The sequence below is a fragment of the Somniosus microcephalus genome, chromosome 19 (genome assembly GCF_052327205.1).
Source record: "Somniosus microcephalus isolate GS21.2 chromosome 19, FLI_Smic_1.0, whole genome shotgun sequence".
NCBI classification, from domain to species: domain Eukaryota; kingdom Metazoa; phylum Chordata; class Chondrichthyes; order Squaliformes; family Somniosidae; genus Somniosus; species Somniosus microcephalus.
Window position 1 is genome coordinate 66169546 of NC_141005.1, and position 13906 is coordinate 66183451.

The 13906-nt window shown below is 42.6% G+C and overlaps 1 protein-coding gene across 1 annotated transcript in view; it reads right to left on the reverse strand.

The window, feature by feature from the left end:
* The window catches only part of LOC147104562 (cell division control protein 45 homolog), a 52187-nt gene extending 44994 nt beyond the window's left edge, over positions 1 to 7193 (reverse strand). The window contains exons 1-3 of the mRNA XM_085962190.1: positions 7017 to 7193; positions 3294 to 3353; positions 2453 to 2545 (exon numbers count right to left, since the gene is read on the reverse strand). Coding sequence (XP_085818316.1) covers positions 2453 to 2545; positions 3294 to 3353; positions 7017 to 7067 — 204 coding nt within the window. The 5' untranslated portion in view covers positions 7068 to 7193. The remainder of the gene's footprint in view (positions 1 to 2452; positions 2546 to 3293; positions 3354 to 7016) is intronic.
* Between the last annotated feature and the right edge of the window lie 6713 nt (positions 7194 to 13906).

Consider the following 13906-nt stretch of genomic DNA (forward strand, 5'->3'; position numbering starts at 1 on the left):
CTTCAGCAGTCTAGGCATCAAGCTGGAATTCTCTCCCTAAACCGCTCCGCCTCCATCTCCTCCTTTAAAATGCTCCCTAAAACCTACCTCTTTGAGCAAGCTTTTAGTCATCTGTCCTAATATCTCCTACTTTGGTTCGGTGTCAACCTTTGTCTGATTACGCTCCTGCGAAGCGCCTTGGGACATTTTTCTACGTTAAAGGCGCTATACAAGTGCAAGTTGCTGTTGTTGACTTGTTATGTACAGCAACGACTAACATCTGTTTTGTATCCCTCATGCAAAGAAAACATCCCAGAATGGTTTACATGGAGGAAGAAAGGTGGACACTGAACAGGAGAATAAGATAAACCAAAGGTTACGATGATGTCAAAAGCACAGCTGAAGAAGGGTTTTTACAAAGCTTTTAAAAGCAGGAAGGGAGCCTGCAAGGCAGAGGGATTTAAGGAGAAAGTCCCAAAGATCAGGTAGTGGTAGAAAACATTGCCACCATGTTGGAGGGGTGAGGGCATGGAATGAGAGTGAACCCCTATTAAGAGTGGAGTTGTGCCTAGGAGTATACACGTGGAGGCGGTCATTGGAGTTAACATAGAGCAAGGCAAAATAAGGCAATAAAAAGGTTCTGAAGGCGAGGACGAAAGATATTAAAATCAATTTGTGAGAGCACAGGGTGCTTGGCAAGGATGGGGGATGTGTGACTTTGGCCAGAGAGGAAACTGGCTCCAATGTTCTGCATTAGTTGGCAAACTTTATTCTTCATTAGTAAGCACACATTAAATGATTCAATGTTTGGAAGCAAATCAGTTCACAAATTTTTGAACATGAAGTCATAATCAGGTTGAACCAGACTATTCGCAACCTCGCAATCCTATTTGACTCTGAGCTGAACTTCTGACATCATATCCTCTTCATCCCAAAGACCACCTACTTCCACCTCCGTAACATTGCCCGCTTCCATCCCTGCCTCTGCCTACCTGCTGCCGAAACCCCCATCTTACAGCTTTGTCACCTCCAGTCTCAACTATTCCAATGGTCCTCTGGCCAGCAGCCCATCCTCCACAAACTTCAGCTCATCCAAAACTCTGCTGCCCGTATCCTAACTCATACCAAGTCCCGTTCACCCATTACCCCTGTGCTCACTGACCTACATTGGCCCCCAATCCTCCAACACATCAAAATATACAATTCTCATCCTCGTGTTCAAATCCCTTTGTGGCCCCACACCTCCCTATCTCTATAACGCCTTCAGCCCTGAATCCTCCAAGGACTCAGTGTTCATCCAACTTTGGCCTCTTGGGTATTCCCCACTCCCTTCACCCTACCATCAGCCTTCAGGTTGAACCCTACAGCTGTCTCGGCCCTAAGCTCTGAAATGCCATCCGTAAACCTCTCTTCCTCGCTCTCCTCCTTTAAGGCCCTCCTTAAAACTCACCTCTGTGACCAAGCTTTTAGTCACCCCTCCTAATATCTCCTTCTTTGGCTCGGTGTCGATTTTCGTCTGATTACATTTCTGTGAAGCACCTTGGGAAGTTTTTCTAGGTTAAAGGCACTATACAATTGCAAGTTGCTGTTATAGTACCACGAGTGTGTGAATAAGCCCATCGTCCACACACATTGACAAACGCAGCAGACAAGGAGAATTGAAAGACTCATTTAAGACTTTGTCCAACTGAAATATACAATGTGCTCTTCACCCTCCCAATTTTCCATCCCTATATAAATGCTGATCTGTCACATACACATCACGAAGAGGACAAACCTCAAGTAGTCCTAGATACAACACTCAGATTTAATTGCAAGCTTTAACTTATTCTTGGTGACTGCAGTTCAAATAATAGAACACAAATAGTTTTTTAATGTCCATTTTCATGTTGTAATGGTGAGTATGCTGAGCCTTTGGCTGTAATGAGGGAGCACAATGCAGGACAAGGGATATTACTCTTTATTCAAATAATAAAGATCCCAGTGGCATTCATTTAAGTGACATCCTAGGGTATTGCAAGACTTTTCCCTGCAGCTTACTGCTTAGATACTAGCCCATAATATATACAAGAGTATATTAAAAGTATGTGCAGGAGTATAAAACCTTTTACAATATAAACAGGAATGTTTTCTATAAGTTGTTCAGTAATTGTTCAGTCTTAATCTAAATGTACACTCTCGGGAGCCGCAAGCCTACATTTCGTTGTACTGCACTTGTGCACTAACAATGACAATAAAAGTTGATTTGATTTGAAAACCCCATCGTCACACCATCTGCAACTGTTGCATTAAGAATCCTTCCACTCCTGTCATATTTTAAAATCATAGCTGACACGTTTTCTTAGCCTAAGGGACCCCATCAGAATTTAATCATTAATTGTACCTGCCTGCTGTATACAGACCTAAATATCTATGGATTGTAAAAGTGTATAACAGGTCTTTTTCTACAGACGTCTGGTGGGAATTTACATACCTGTTCTTTGTGCTCAAGGAATGCAGTCTCCAAATCTTGCCATCCCGCCACAGGAACCAATGTGTACTGGACGTGGTCACACTGGAACAGGGCCTGGATGGAATTAAACATCAGAGGTCATGATCCCAACGCCATATCTTTCTGCAAAATGGTGGTCATGGAGCTCAAATTAACTTTTGGTTTGAGCTCCTCTCCTGCCTTTCCTCCACAGCAAATTTTTGTGGGGCGTTTTTTATTCTTTTGTTTTGCAGAGTGTCTGAAATTCTCTGAAGTTGGATGGGACCCGACAAAGCCCATCATGTTCCCCATCTCACCACATTGTGCAGAATTTCAGGGGCTCCATGCAAAACAAATTGCACCTGTAGAAAACTTATGAGGAGAGCAAGATATGTAATCAAATTTGTAGGCACAAGCTAGGACAAGCCAACAGACAATAGATAGTAGGTCAAGCCAATAGACAATAGTCAGTAAAAGTACCAATTCTGAGCAATGCTGCTCCACATCTAAATTATGTGACCACATTGCATTTCTTGTGAGGATGGAGAAGTAACAAAGCTATTCCCTTTATAGTGGTGCCTACACAAAACAAAGACAGAAAATCCCTTCAATGTCCTATCCTCTTGAAAAACTACAATGTAACATGGCCCTAATCAGCGCATACTACAGTATGACAGATTCCTTGATCACTTTCTACCATTACAATGTCACTTTGTACCGCTGTTGAACATCTCTGACATTAGACTGCCATATAAAACTGATGCAGACAACGCACTAAAACCACTACAAAGAAAATCTCAATAATCCAACATGGATCAGTGAATGTGATATCTACGCCACTCACCTGAAGGATTTTGCAGGCACACAGTGCATCAACATCTGAGGCAACAAGTAATAAAACCCTCTGGAGAAAAAAAAAGCACAAAACACAAGTTCAGCATAACTCCTTTCACAGACCGTAGGATTTTGAGTTTTATAGTGCACTTACATGCAGTGTCAGGGTTACTTAAATGTGACTCAGATTCAGAACCAAGTGCTTGCAGTTTGCAAACTCACTTATTGCACCCAGATATCTGCCAATATCATTGCACTGCTGAACATGTGTGAAAGCAGCACACATAGACTCTTCTTCCTACATCAAAAAAGTCCCACTTAAATCCGTTCCACACAGCTGTCTGAGATTGGAACCCATGACCTGAATTCTTCTATGTGATAGCACTAGGCATAAAGGAAGTTGGGACACGGGTTTGATTTTGTTCCGTGAACCTGTACTGTTTCCTTACTTCCAGTATCAGCTAGCCTGTAAAGATGTCCTGCATAAGTTCTACATAAACTAGACTTGTATTCCCTGGAATATAGAAGGTTAAGGGGTGATTTGATTGAGGTTTTTAGAATTTTGAAAGGAATTAATAGGGTAGAGAGAGAAACTTTTCCTGCTGGATGGGCAATAAATGCCAATGATGTGCACATCCTGAAAATGAACAAAAAAGTGAGTCTTTGATCTCCTCCGACTGCCATCCTTGCCTAAAACTCTCGCCTCTCTACCTCTCTTTCCTCCTTTAAGACGCTCCTTAAAACCTACCTCTTTGACCAAGCTTTTGGTCATCTGCCCTAATTTCTCCTTATATGGCTCGGTGTCAAATTTTTTTTGTCTTATAATACTCCTGTGAAGCGCCTTGGGATGTTTTACTGCTTTAAAGGTGCTATAGAAATACAAGTTGTTGAAGCAGCACATGCCACCTAGAATTAGAAGTGGCAGGTAACATTTCAACCATACAAGTGCCAGACAATGGTCATCTCAAACAAGAGTACGCCCAGTTAGCGATCTCTAACCTTCATCACCACCATCAACATCTATGGGGTTACCGCTGACCAGTAGCTTAACTGGGCCAGTCACATCAACAGCATAGTTACAGGAGCAGGCATAGTACTCTGCAAGAAATGGCTTACCTCCTGACCTCTCAAAGCCTCAATAAGGAATGTGATGGAATACTTACCACTCACCTGGATGGGTGCAGCCACAACAGCACTCAAGGAGCCCAATATCATTCAGGAAAGAACCATTCACTTGATCAGTGCCCCTGCCACTGGACTCAAATATTCCTTCCCATCTCAGTCTTAAATGGCCGACCCCTTATCCTGAGACTATGCCCCCTAATTCTAGACATTCCAGCCAGGGTAAACAACCTCTCAGCATCTACCCTGTCAATCCCCCTCAGAATTTTATATGTTTCAATGAGATCGCTTTTCATTCTTCTAAACTCCACAGAGAGTATAGGCCCAATCGACTCAATCTCTCCTCACAAGATAACCCTCTCATCCCAGGGATCAATCTAGTGAACCTTCTTTGCACCGCCTCTAAGGCAAATATGTCCTTTCTCAGATAAGGAGACCAAAACTGTGCACAGTACTCCAGGCGTGGTCTCTCCAAAGCCCTGTACAATTGTAGTAAGACTTCCTTACTCTTGTACTCCAACCCCCCCTTGCAATAAAGGCCAACATGACAGATCATCCTGATTTGGACATATATCATTTATTTTCACCATCACTGAGTCAATATCCTGGAATTTCCTACCCAGCATAATTTGATGGAGCACTATGACAACAAGCACTGCAGTGGTACAAGGCGACCCACCACCACCTTCTCAGGGCAACTAGAGATGGGCAATAAATACAATATTGCCAGTGTTGCCCACGAACAAATTTGTAAAAAGTTTTACTAAAACACATAAGATCAACTGGGACAACAGACATGTTGGTCATCATTCCACATTCTGCTTGGCTAACTAATACAGACATTAGTTCAAGTGCTGTCTATTTGATTTACTTGGCTAAATAAAAGATGGAGGATAGCTGGCCAAAAGGTACTACACTGCTAGATATACAGGGTTAAATCAAAGAAAAAATACAATTGTAATTAGTGGCCTACTTGTATCAATAATTCTAACAGCAGTTGAAGGGAAATGATTTCTACTGAATTGTCCATAATGTTTAATGTTTTAAAGGGTCTCAGGTGACATTTGTAAATTCCAACCCAGTGACACTACTGCCTACAATGCACTATCTCCAGTCAGTTTGTCACTATTATGTCTCTACACAGTCTTTGTAAAGCATAAAATAAGGTAACAAGGGATGATTGAGGACTTCTGTATCTCTATTTATTATTACATTTCCAGTCAGTCAAACTTCCCCTTTAAAGTGTAGTTCTCTTAGTGGCATTCATGTATGTGTGCCACATCTACAGTGTTAAAGTTGTCAAAATAGCTGGTCCAGGTTTTGGAATACACAACCATATTTTTCAATGATGACTGAAGCAGGTGTCACACAATTGCTGTCCAATTAGATCTGCATGGATTCAATACAAAAATAGAAAATCTGGTAACTCAGATCATCAATCGCAAAACGTTAACAGTGACATCTTCATGAGCTGAACTCCATTTGGAAGCTGTTTTGTGTTGTAGTTTAGGGGAAAACCGCAGAATTTACTTTAAGATTAAGGATTTTTTTTAAATGACCAAAAAATGAGGATAGAGGGGTTTACCTCTGCCATGGTTCCCACCAAAGCAAACAGCAGCAAAGGATTCACAATAACAACAGAAAATGCTGGAAAAACTCAGCAGGTCAGGCAACATCTGTGGAGAGAAATTTGAGTTGGCGTTTCGGGTCGAACCCTTCTTCAAAACTGGAAAGAAAAGAAATTAGATCGAAGGCAGGGCTGCGATCGGACAAAAGAAGTGAAAGAAACAAAAGAGCTAGACGAGATGGTAATATGCTGAGGTTAGGTGTAAAGTGTACTGGCAGGGCAAGAGATAGCTGCCAGATGTGAGAGAGAAACAAAAGGAAAGGGGGGGGGGGAAAGGAGTGGAAAAATTACAAGAAAAAATGTGTAATAGGGGCCGAGGTTATGATCTGAAATTGTTGAACTCGATATTGAGTCCGGAAGGCTGCAGAGTGCCTAATCGGAAGATGAGGTGCTGTTCCTCGAGTTTACGTTGAGCTTCCGTGGAACAATACAAAAGGCCAAGGATGGTGAGGAATGGAGCGGTGAATTAAAATGACAGGCGACCGGAAGCTCAGGGTCACCCTTACGGACTGAACGGAGGTGTTCCGCAAAGCGGTCACCCAATCTGTGTTTGGTCTCCCCAATGTAGAGACCGCATCGTGAGCAGCGAATACAGTATACTAGATTGCGAGAAGTACATATAAACAAAAGATCTGACGCTAATTATTAATGACAAAAGCTTATTTTAGTTTGTTTAAAATGTGAACTATTTCGATCTTTGTCATTCCAAAAGTGAAGGCAGTTCCTTATTTTAAATGGCCTGACTCTATCCCTTCTGCTAATCAGAAGTTTATATCGGAGTGACAGCTCAACACGGTGCAGACACATTAAGCCCCAAGTACCACTACTGTTTCAATCGGTCGGAAGCTGTCCAGCGCGGGAGCCCAATTTCCAGTGTCAACAACTTCAGGCTGCGGCGGATTATTGTCTCGGCTTCCACAGACCCCGGGCCTGAACGCCAGCCACAGCCCGCCGTCTTGGCCCCGGGTTGACGAAGCTCCTTACCTGGTTTACTATCACATCATAGAATTCCTTCCGGAAATCCGACACGAACATGGTGTGTGGCAGACTGGACTGGACTGCCCCCTGGCCGGTACTTTCCCCTCGCTCGGCGACCCCCGATTCCCAGCAACAACCCGCACTCAAACTTGGCGCCAAACTGCCCACAGAACACAACAGCTGATTGGATGGAAGCGCACATTCTACGCATTGATTGGACAAGATGTTACCAAGCCTGCTTGCTTGATTGGACGGAACGTCTGCACGCTACACGCTGATTGGACAGAAAGCACATAATCGACCTTTCCATCCCCTCCGATTGGACAGAATGTTCAGACCCCGTTCCTTGATTGGACGGAAGACACAAAGAAACAAACGATCTGATTGGATATTATTCGCTAGCCGCAAATTAAGACACAAATCTTGCCGATCGTTCAAACAAGCCGACGTTGCAATCCAATTCCTGGCGAAGTGACAGTAACTCTTACTAATATAATAGCAAAATACTGCGGATGCTGGAAATCTGAAATAACAACAGAAAATGCTGGAAATACTCAGCAGGCCAGGCAGCATCCGTGGAGAGAGAAACAGAGTTTCAGGTCTGGGACCCTTCATAATCAAATCGCCTGTCACTTTAATTCTCCGCTTCACTCCCACTCTGACCTCTCTGTCCTCGGCCTATTACATTGTTCCAATGGTGTGGAGATGCCGGAGTTGGACTGGGGTGGACAAATGTAAGAAGTCACACAACACCAGGTTATAGTTCCAATGAAGTAAGCTCGAGGAACAGCACCTCATCTTTCGATTAGGCACTTTACAGTCTTCCGGATTCAATATCGAGTTCAACAATTTCAGATAATAATCCCTGCACCCATTTTTCATGCAGTATGATTTTGCCATTCCCATTTGCAACATTTTCACAGTATGTTCTTTCAATTCCTTCCTCCCCTCCTAAACCACCCGCCCCCCCGGTCTCTGCACCTGCTTAATATCTGTTACATTTCCAGCTTTTTCCAGTTCTGATGAAGGGTCCCAGACCTGAAACGTTAACTCTGTTTCTCTCTCCACGGATGCTGCCTGGCCTGCTGAGTATTTCCAGCATTTTCTGTTGTTATTTCAGTAACTCTTACTACCTGTCACAAGCTTTATAAGTCATACCATTTTTAGCGGCACGACCGCACAATCAGTTGGCTGTTTTTTTGCTTGCAAGCAAGAATCCTTTTTAAATTCTGCCCTTATTCTGTCAGAAGTGCAAATTAACACTGATGCAAAGTGTCACACCACTGGCGGAATCCCCCATACGAATACGGGGAGGTGTCAAGTGGCGGCTTATCACCTTCTGATGGAAAGGAGAGGGAGCCATTCTTATGTGACTCAAAATTCGACTCAAGAATGGGTTCCAACGGGGGTCACTTGTAGGTTACTTGTCCAACATTTTGCTTCAAGTGGTGGATGGCCAAGGAATTGGAAAGAAAATAGATAGAATCATACCCTCAGTAAAATTTCCAGAACAGAACTTTCTGCCAAGATGATTAACTTTCAACAAAATTACACAGCCAGAAAGCATCTTTCTCAGCAATGGAATTTCTGAGTATCATTACAATTAATAATTCATTACGAGAGGAGTATAGAAAGTGCAGAGGTGAAATCAAAAAGGAAATTAGGAAAACAAAGAGAGGGCATGAAAAAATATTGGCAAATAAAATCAAGGAAAACTGAAAGATGTTTTATAAATACTTTAAGAGCAAGAGGACAACTAAAGCAAGAGTAGGGCCTATTAGGGATCATAAAGGTAACCTGTGTGTTGAAGCAGAAGACATGGGTATGGTTCTTAATGAATACTTTGCATCTGTTTTCACAAAAGAGGGACGGTGCAGACATTGCAATCAGGGAGGAGGAGTGTGAAATATTAGATGAAATAAACAGTGAAAGAGGAAGTATTAAGGGGTTTAGCATCTTTGAAAGTGGATAAATCCCCAGGCCCGGATGAAATGTATCCCAGACTGTTAAGAGAAGTAAGAGAGGAAATAGCAGAGGCTCTGACCATCATTTTCCAATCCTCTCTGGCTACAGGGGTAGTGTCAGAGGATTGGAGGTCTGCTAACATGCAACCATTGCTTAAAAAGGGAGAAAGGGATAGACAGAGTAATTACAGGCCAGTCAGCCTAACCCCGGTGGTGGGAAAATTATTGGAAAAAATTTTGAGGGACAGGATAAATCTTCATTTATAAAGACACGGATTAATCAAGGACAGTCAGCATGAATTTGTTAAAGGAATTATTTGAGGAGGTAACAAGGAGGGTCGATGAGGGTAGTGCGTTTGATGCAGTCTGACGTAAGAAAACTACTAGGCACTTGGTCTAAGCATTAAACAAAGCTTTAATCAACTGTTTTACAACATGGAGGTCTAGTTGTGTCCTTCACTAGTTCCTGTTAAGAATGTCCTGCACAAGCTGGGCCCATGCCCGAGTATTTATACTCTCCCTGGACAGCGCCACCCGTAGGTTGCTCAGTATTATTTCATAAGTCTTCCTTTCATGAATGACTGATTCATGTCACAGTCTATATGGATTTTAGCAAGGCCTTTGATAAGGTCCCGCATGGCAGACTGGTCATGAAAGTAAAACTCATGGGATCCAAGGCAATGTGGCAAGTTGGATTCAAAATTGGCTCAGAAGCAGGAAACAAAGGGTAACGGTCGAAGGGTGCTTTTGTGACTGGAAGGCTGTTTCCAATGGGGTTCCGCAGGGCTCAGTACTGAGTCCTTTGCTTTTTGTGGTATATATCAATGATTTGGACTTGAATGTAGGAAGTATGATTAAGAAGTTTGCAGATGATACAAAAATTGGCCGTGTGGTTGATAATGAAGAAGCTGCAGACTGCAGGAAGATATCAATGGACTGGTCAGGTGGGCAGAAAAGTGGCAAATGGAATTCAATCTGGAGAAGTGTGAGGTAATGCATTTGCGGAGGACTAACAAGGTAAGGGAATACACTATAAATGGTAGGACACTGAGAAGTGCAGAAAATCAGAGGGACCTTGAAGTGCATGTCCACAGATCCCTGAAGGTAGCAGGACAGGTAGATAAGGTGGTTAAGAAGGCATATGGGATATTTGCCTTTATTAGCCGAGGCACCGAATATAAGAGCAGAGGTTATGCTTGAACTGTATAAAAAACTAGTTAGGCCGCAGCTAGAATACTGCATGCAGTTCTGGTCACCACATTACAGGAAGGATGTGATTGCACTAGAGGGGGTGCAGAGGAGATTTACGAGGTGTTGCCTGGGCTGGGGAATTTTAGTTATGAGGAAAGATTGGAGGCTGGGGTTGTTTTCTTTGGAACAGAGGAGGCTGAGGGGATACCTAATTGAGGTGTATAAAATTATGAGGGGCCTAGATAGAATGGATAGGAAGGACCTATCTCCTTTAGCAGAAGGGTCAATAACCAGGGGGCATAGATTTAAAGTAAATGGTCAGAAGTTTAGAGGGGATTTGAGGAGAAATGTTTTATGCAGAGGGTGGTGGGGGTCTGGAACTCACTACCTGAAAGGGTGGTAGAGGCAGAGACCCTCATCACATTTAAAAAATACTTGGATATGCACTTGAAGTGCCGTAACCTACAAGGCTACGGACCAAGTGCTGGAAAGTGGGATTAAGGTGGATAGCTCTTTGTCGGCCGGCATGGGCAAGATGGGCCGAATGGCCTCCTTCTGTGCTGTACATTTCTATGATTCTATGATTACAATGCTCCTGGCTGAAGGTTGGAGCACCATTTTAATCTGCAGCGAAACCTGTCAATAGCAGAGGAATAAATTACATTCTCAGCCAGTGTTCAGTTCCCTTCTACTTAATGTCCAGGGTCAATTTAGAAAAGAATTGGCACAGTATTCAGAGATACTTCTGTGTAAAAGCAGCTTTCCCTAGATGCCTCCTACACCTTGCAGATGGCAAAATAAGATACCAGGAAGACTTGCTTATCAAGCTGCCCCACCAGAAGTTGCTGAGAATTGCTATATTTTATTTAAGTCAATAGCTAAGTGCGTAAGTATCCCACATGGTGTGGTACTGATACAACAACAACTTGCATTTATGTGTACAAACCAGAAAAGTCCTGGATCCATCCCAAGTCGGGTTCATTGCAGGTAGCAGTCAGAGTTCTACAACTGGTGTCAATGACTATGGTTGGTATCTCTGAAAACACAGTTTCTGTTTTCTACCTTGTGACTAGCTACTAGAGAAGGCAGCATGGCTCCCCATGGGGGAATGAGCCCACCAACATATGTTGTCTCACCAGAGAAACAAAAAATGGCTAGTTGGGTGAGATAACATAAATAACCAATGCCCATGGAGCCACACCTCAGGATGAATCAGCACCTTCAGGAAAAGAGGGGAGAAAACTGGGTGAAAATTAATAAAATAATCATTCAATGCATTTTCATCAATTACAATATGCAATTCCATTGCTCCGGACAGCATTGTTCTCTGCATCCAAATCTTACCAAAAGAAGCATACTGGAACTGATCAGTACAGAGTGGTAGCTGTCCTTTTCAGACACCACTTTAAACCAGGAGATGCAGTGAGGGTTAATTAATACTCCTACATCAGTGTTTGTTTTCGTACAGTCGGACTTGTACATGTGACCCCTGCATTACTGTTCATGGGTATATAGCATTTCTGCAGAAAGCATTAAATTGTCAAACATCCCTGTTCTGAACTCTGCTGAGAACATTTAGCCTAGGGCAGAAGAACTCATAATGTCAGTTGGATCTTGGATACTCAATACCCTGGTACACCAACGTGCACAGGATTCCCAGGCAGGTTTCTTCTAATTGATTGCCCAACCTTTAAGCCAGGGTTCATTACCTTGAGCAATAGTACTTGTTTTGTTTTGTTTTGTTAAGAATAATCTTGACTGAACCAACCACTCCTGGAATTTTTAGTGGTGTCATCCCTTTAAAAGGGAGGCACTTATTTGTATCCCAATAGGGTTAGTCTTGCCTAACACACAATTCAACTAGCCTATTTAAATAGGACCCTGTTTCCTGTTATGGACAGCATTGTTTGATTTTGTACATTTAGCAATTGAGACAGTTTTTCACCAGCTCGACAGCGGAGCTTAGAGGTCCTTATCTTTGAAAAGAAAAAGAAAGAACTTGCATTTATATAGCACCTTTCTTGAGCTCGGGTCGTCCCAAAGCATTTTAAAACAAATGGGGAACTTGTTTGAAGTTTGGTCACTGTTGTAATGTGGGGAAGTGCGGCAGCCAATTGGTACACAACATGGTTCCACAAATAGCAATGAGAATGACCAGATACTATGTTTTAATGATGTTGGTTGAGGGATATATATTGGCCAGAAAAGCAGGAGAACTCCCTGCTGTTCCTCAAATATTGCCATGTGATCTTTTACATCCACCTGAGAGGGCAGACGGGGCCTTGGTTTAATCTCATCTGAAAGACAGCACCTCCGACGATACCGCACTCCCTGAGTACTGCACCGAAGCGTCAGCCTAGATCATGTCCTCAAGTCTCTGGAGTGGAACTTGAACAACCTTCTGACGCAGAGGTGAGTGTCCGACCACTGAGCCACAGCTGAAAAGTCAATAATGTATACCAGTTCAAAAACAATTTGTCATTCCAGCCCTTGTTTCTTTTGCACATTGTTTTTTGCCCTAGTTCTCAGTTGCCTACACAGCTTCGTATAAATGTGCTGTATCAATATAAAGTTGCAGCAGTCAGCATGCAGTAACCTGGCATAACGACATCACAAAAAGATTCAATATGTCACCACGACAACCCAAGCCTTTTTAAGGGGCGACCTGACACAGGTATTCAAGATGATGAAGGTTTATGATAAGGTAAATAGTGATCAATTATTTCTATTGCTCAGTGAGATGGTAACAAGAGAGTACAAAAAGAATTAAAGGGGCAGTGGACAGTTAGAAAAAGAAAATCTTTCCACTGCGGGTGGTTACAATGTGGAATTCTCTGCTACAGATCCTTGTTGAAGCTGAGTCCACACAGTCCTTTAAAAGATAATTAGATAGTTGTTTGAAAAAGAGAATTATTGAAGGTTTTAGAAGTGAGCTGGAGATTAGACTGGCACAGACTTATTTCTGTGCTATTACATTCTATGATTCTAAATTGTAAAGCGGGCACTTGGTAACACACAATAAATAAGTTCAGCACATCAATCAGGTTGGGGTATGATAAACAGGTTGGGGTATCACTTACTAAATAGTTGCCAAGCCATTTTATGTGTACATTATGTCTATTGGGCTTCACAAAACTGGAAAATAAATTCTTCCTTATTTGTGTGGGAGGAAGGGTTAAAAAGTCTGTGTCACTCCTCTCGCGCCATCAGTTTGTTGCTATGTTATACTGGTTAGTGGAACTGGTAACATTTAATGTAGACATCTTTGGGAAGCATAATTAATTACACTGATAAGAATATATTAATATGACCCATTTTTATTTACCTTTATTATTTTTTGTGTGTCAGCCAGTGGCTCAGTTGGTAGCACATTCATCTCTGAGTCAGAAGGTTGTGGGTTCATAGTCCCACTCCAGAGATTTGAGCACAAAAATCTAGGCTGACACTCCAATGCAGTACTGAGGGAGTGCTGCACAGTCGGAGGTGCCGTCTTTCAGATGAGACATTAAACAGAAGGCCCGTCTGCTCTTTCAGGTGGACCTAAAAGATCCCATGCCACTATTTCAAAGAAGAGCAGGCGACTTATCCCCGGTGTCCTGGCCAATATTTATCCTTCAATCACCATGACTAAAACAAATTATCTCGTAATTAACACATTGCTGTTTGTGGCTGCCGTGTTTCCCACATTACAACAGTGACTACACTTCAAAAAGTACTTCATTGGCTATAAAGCGCTTTGGG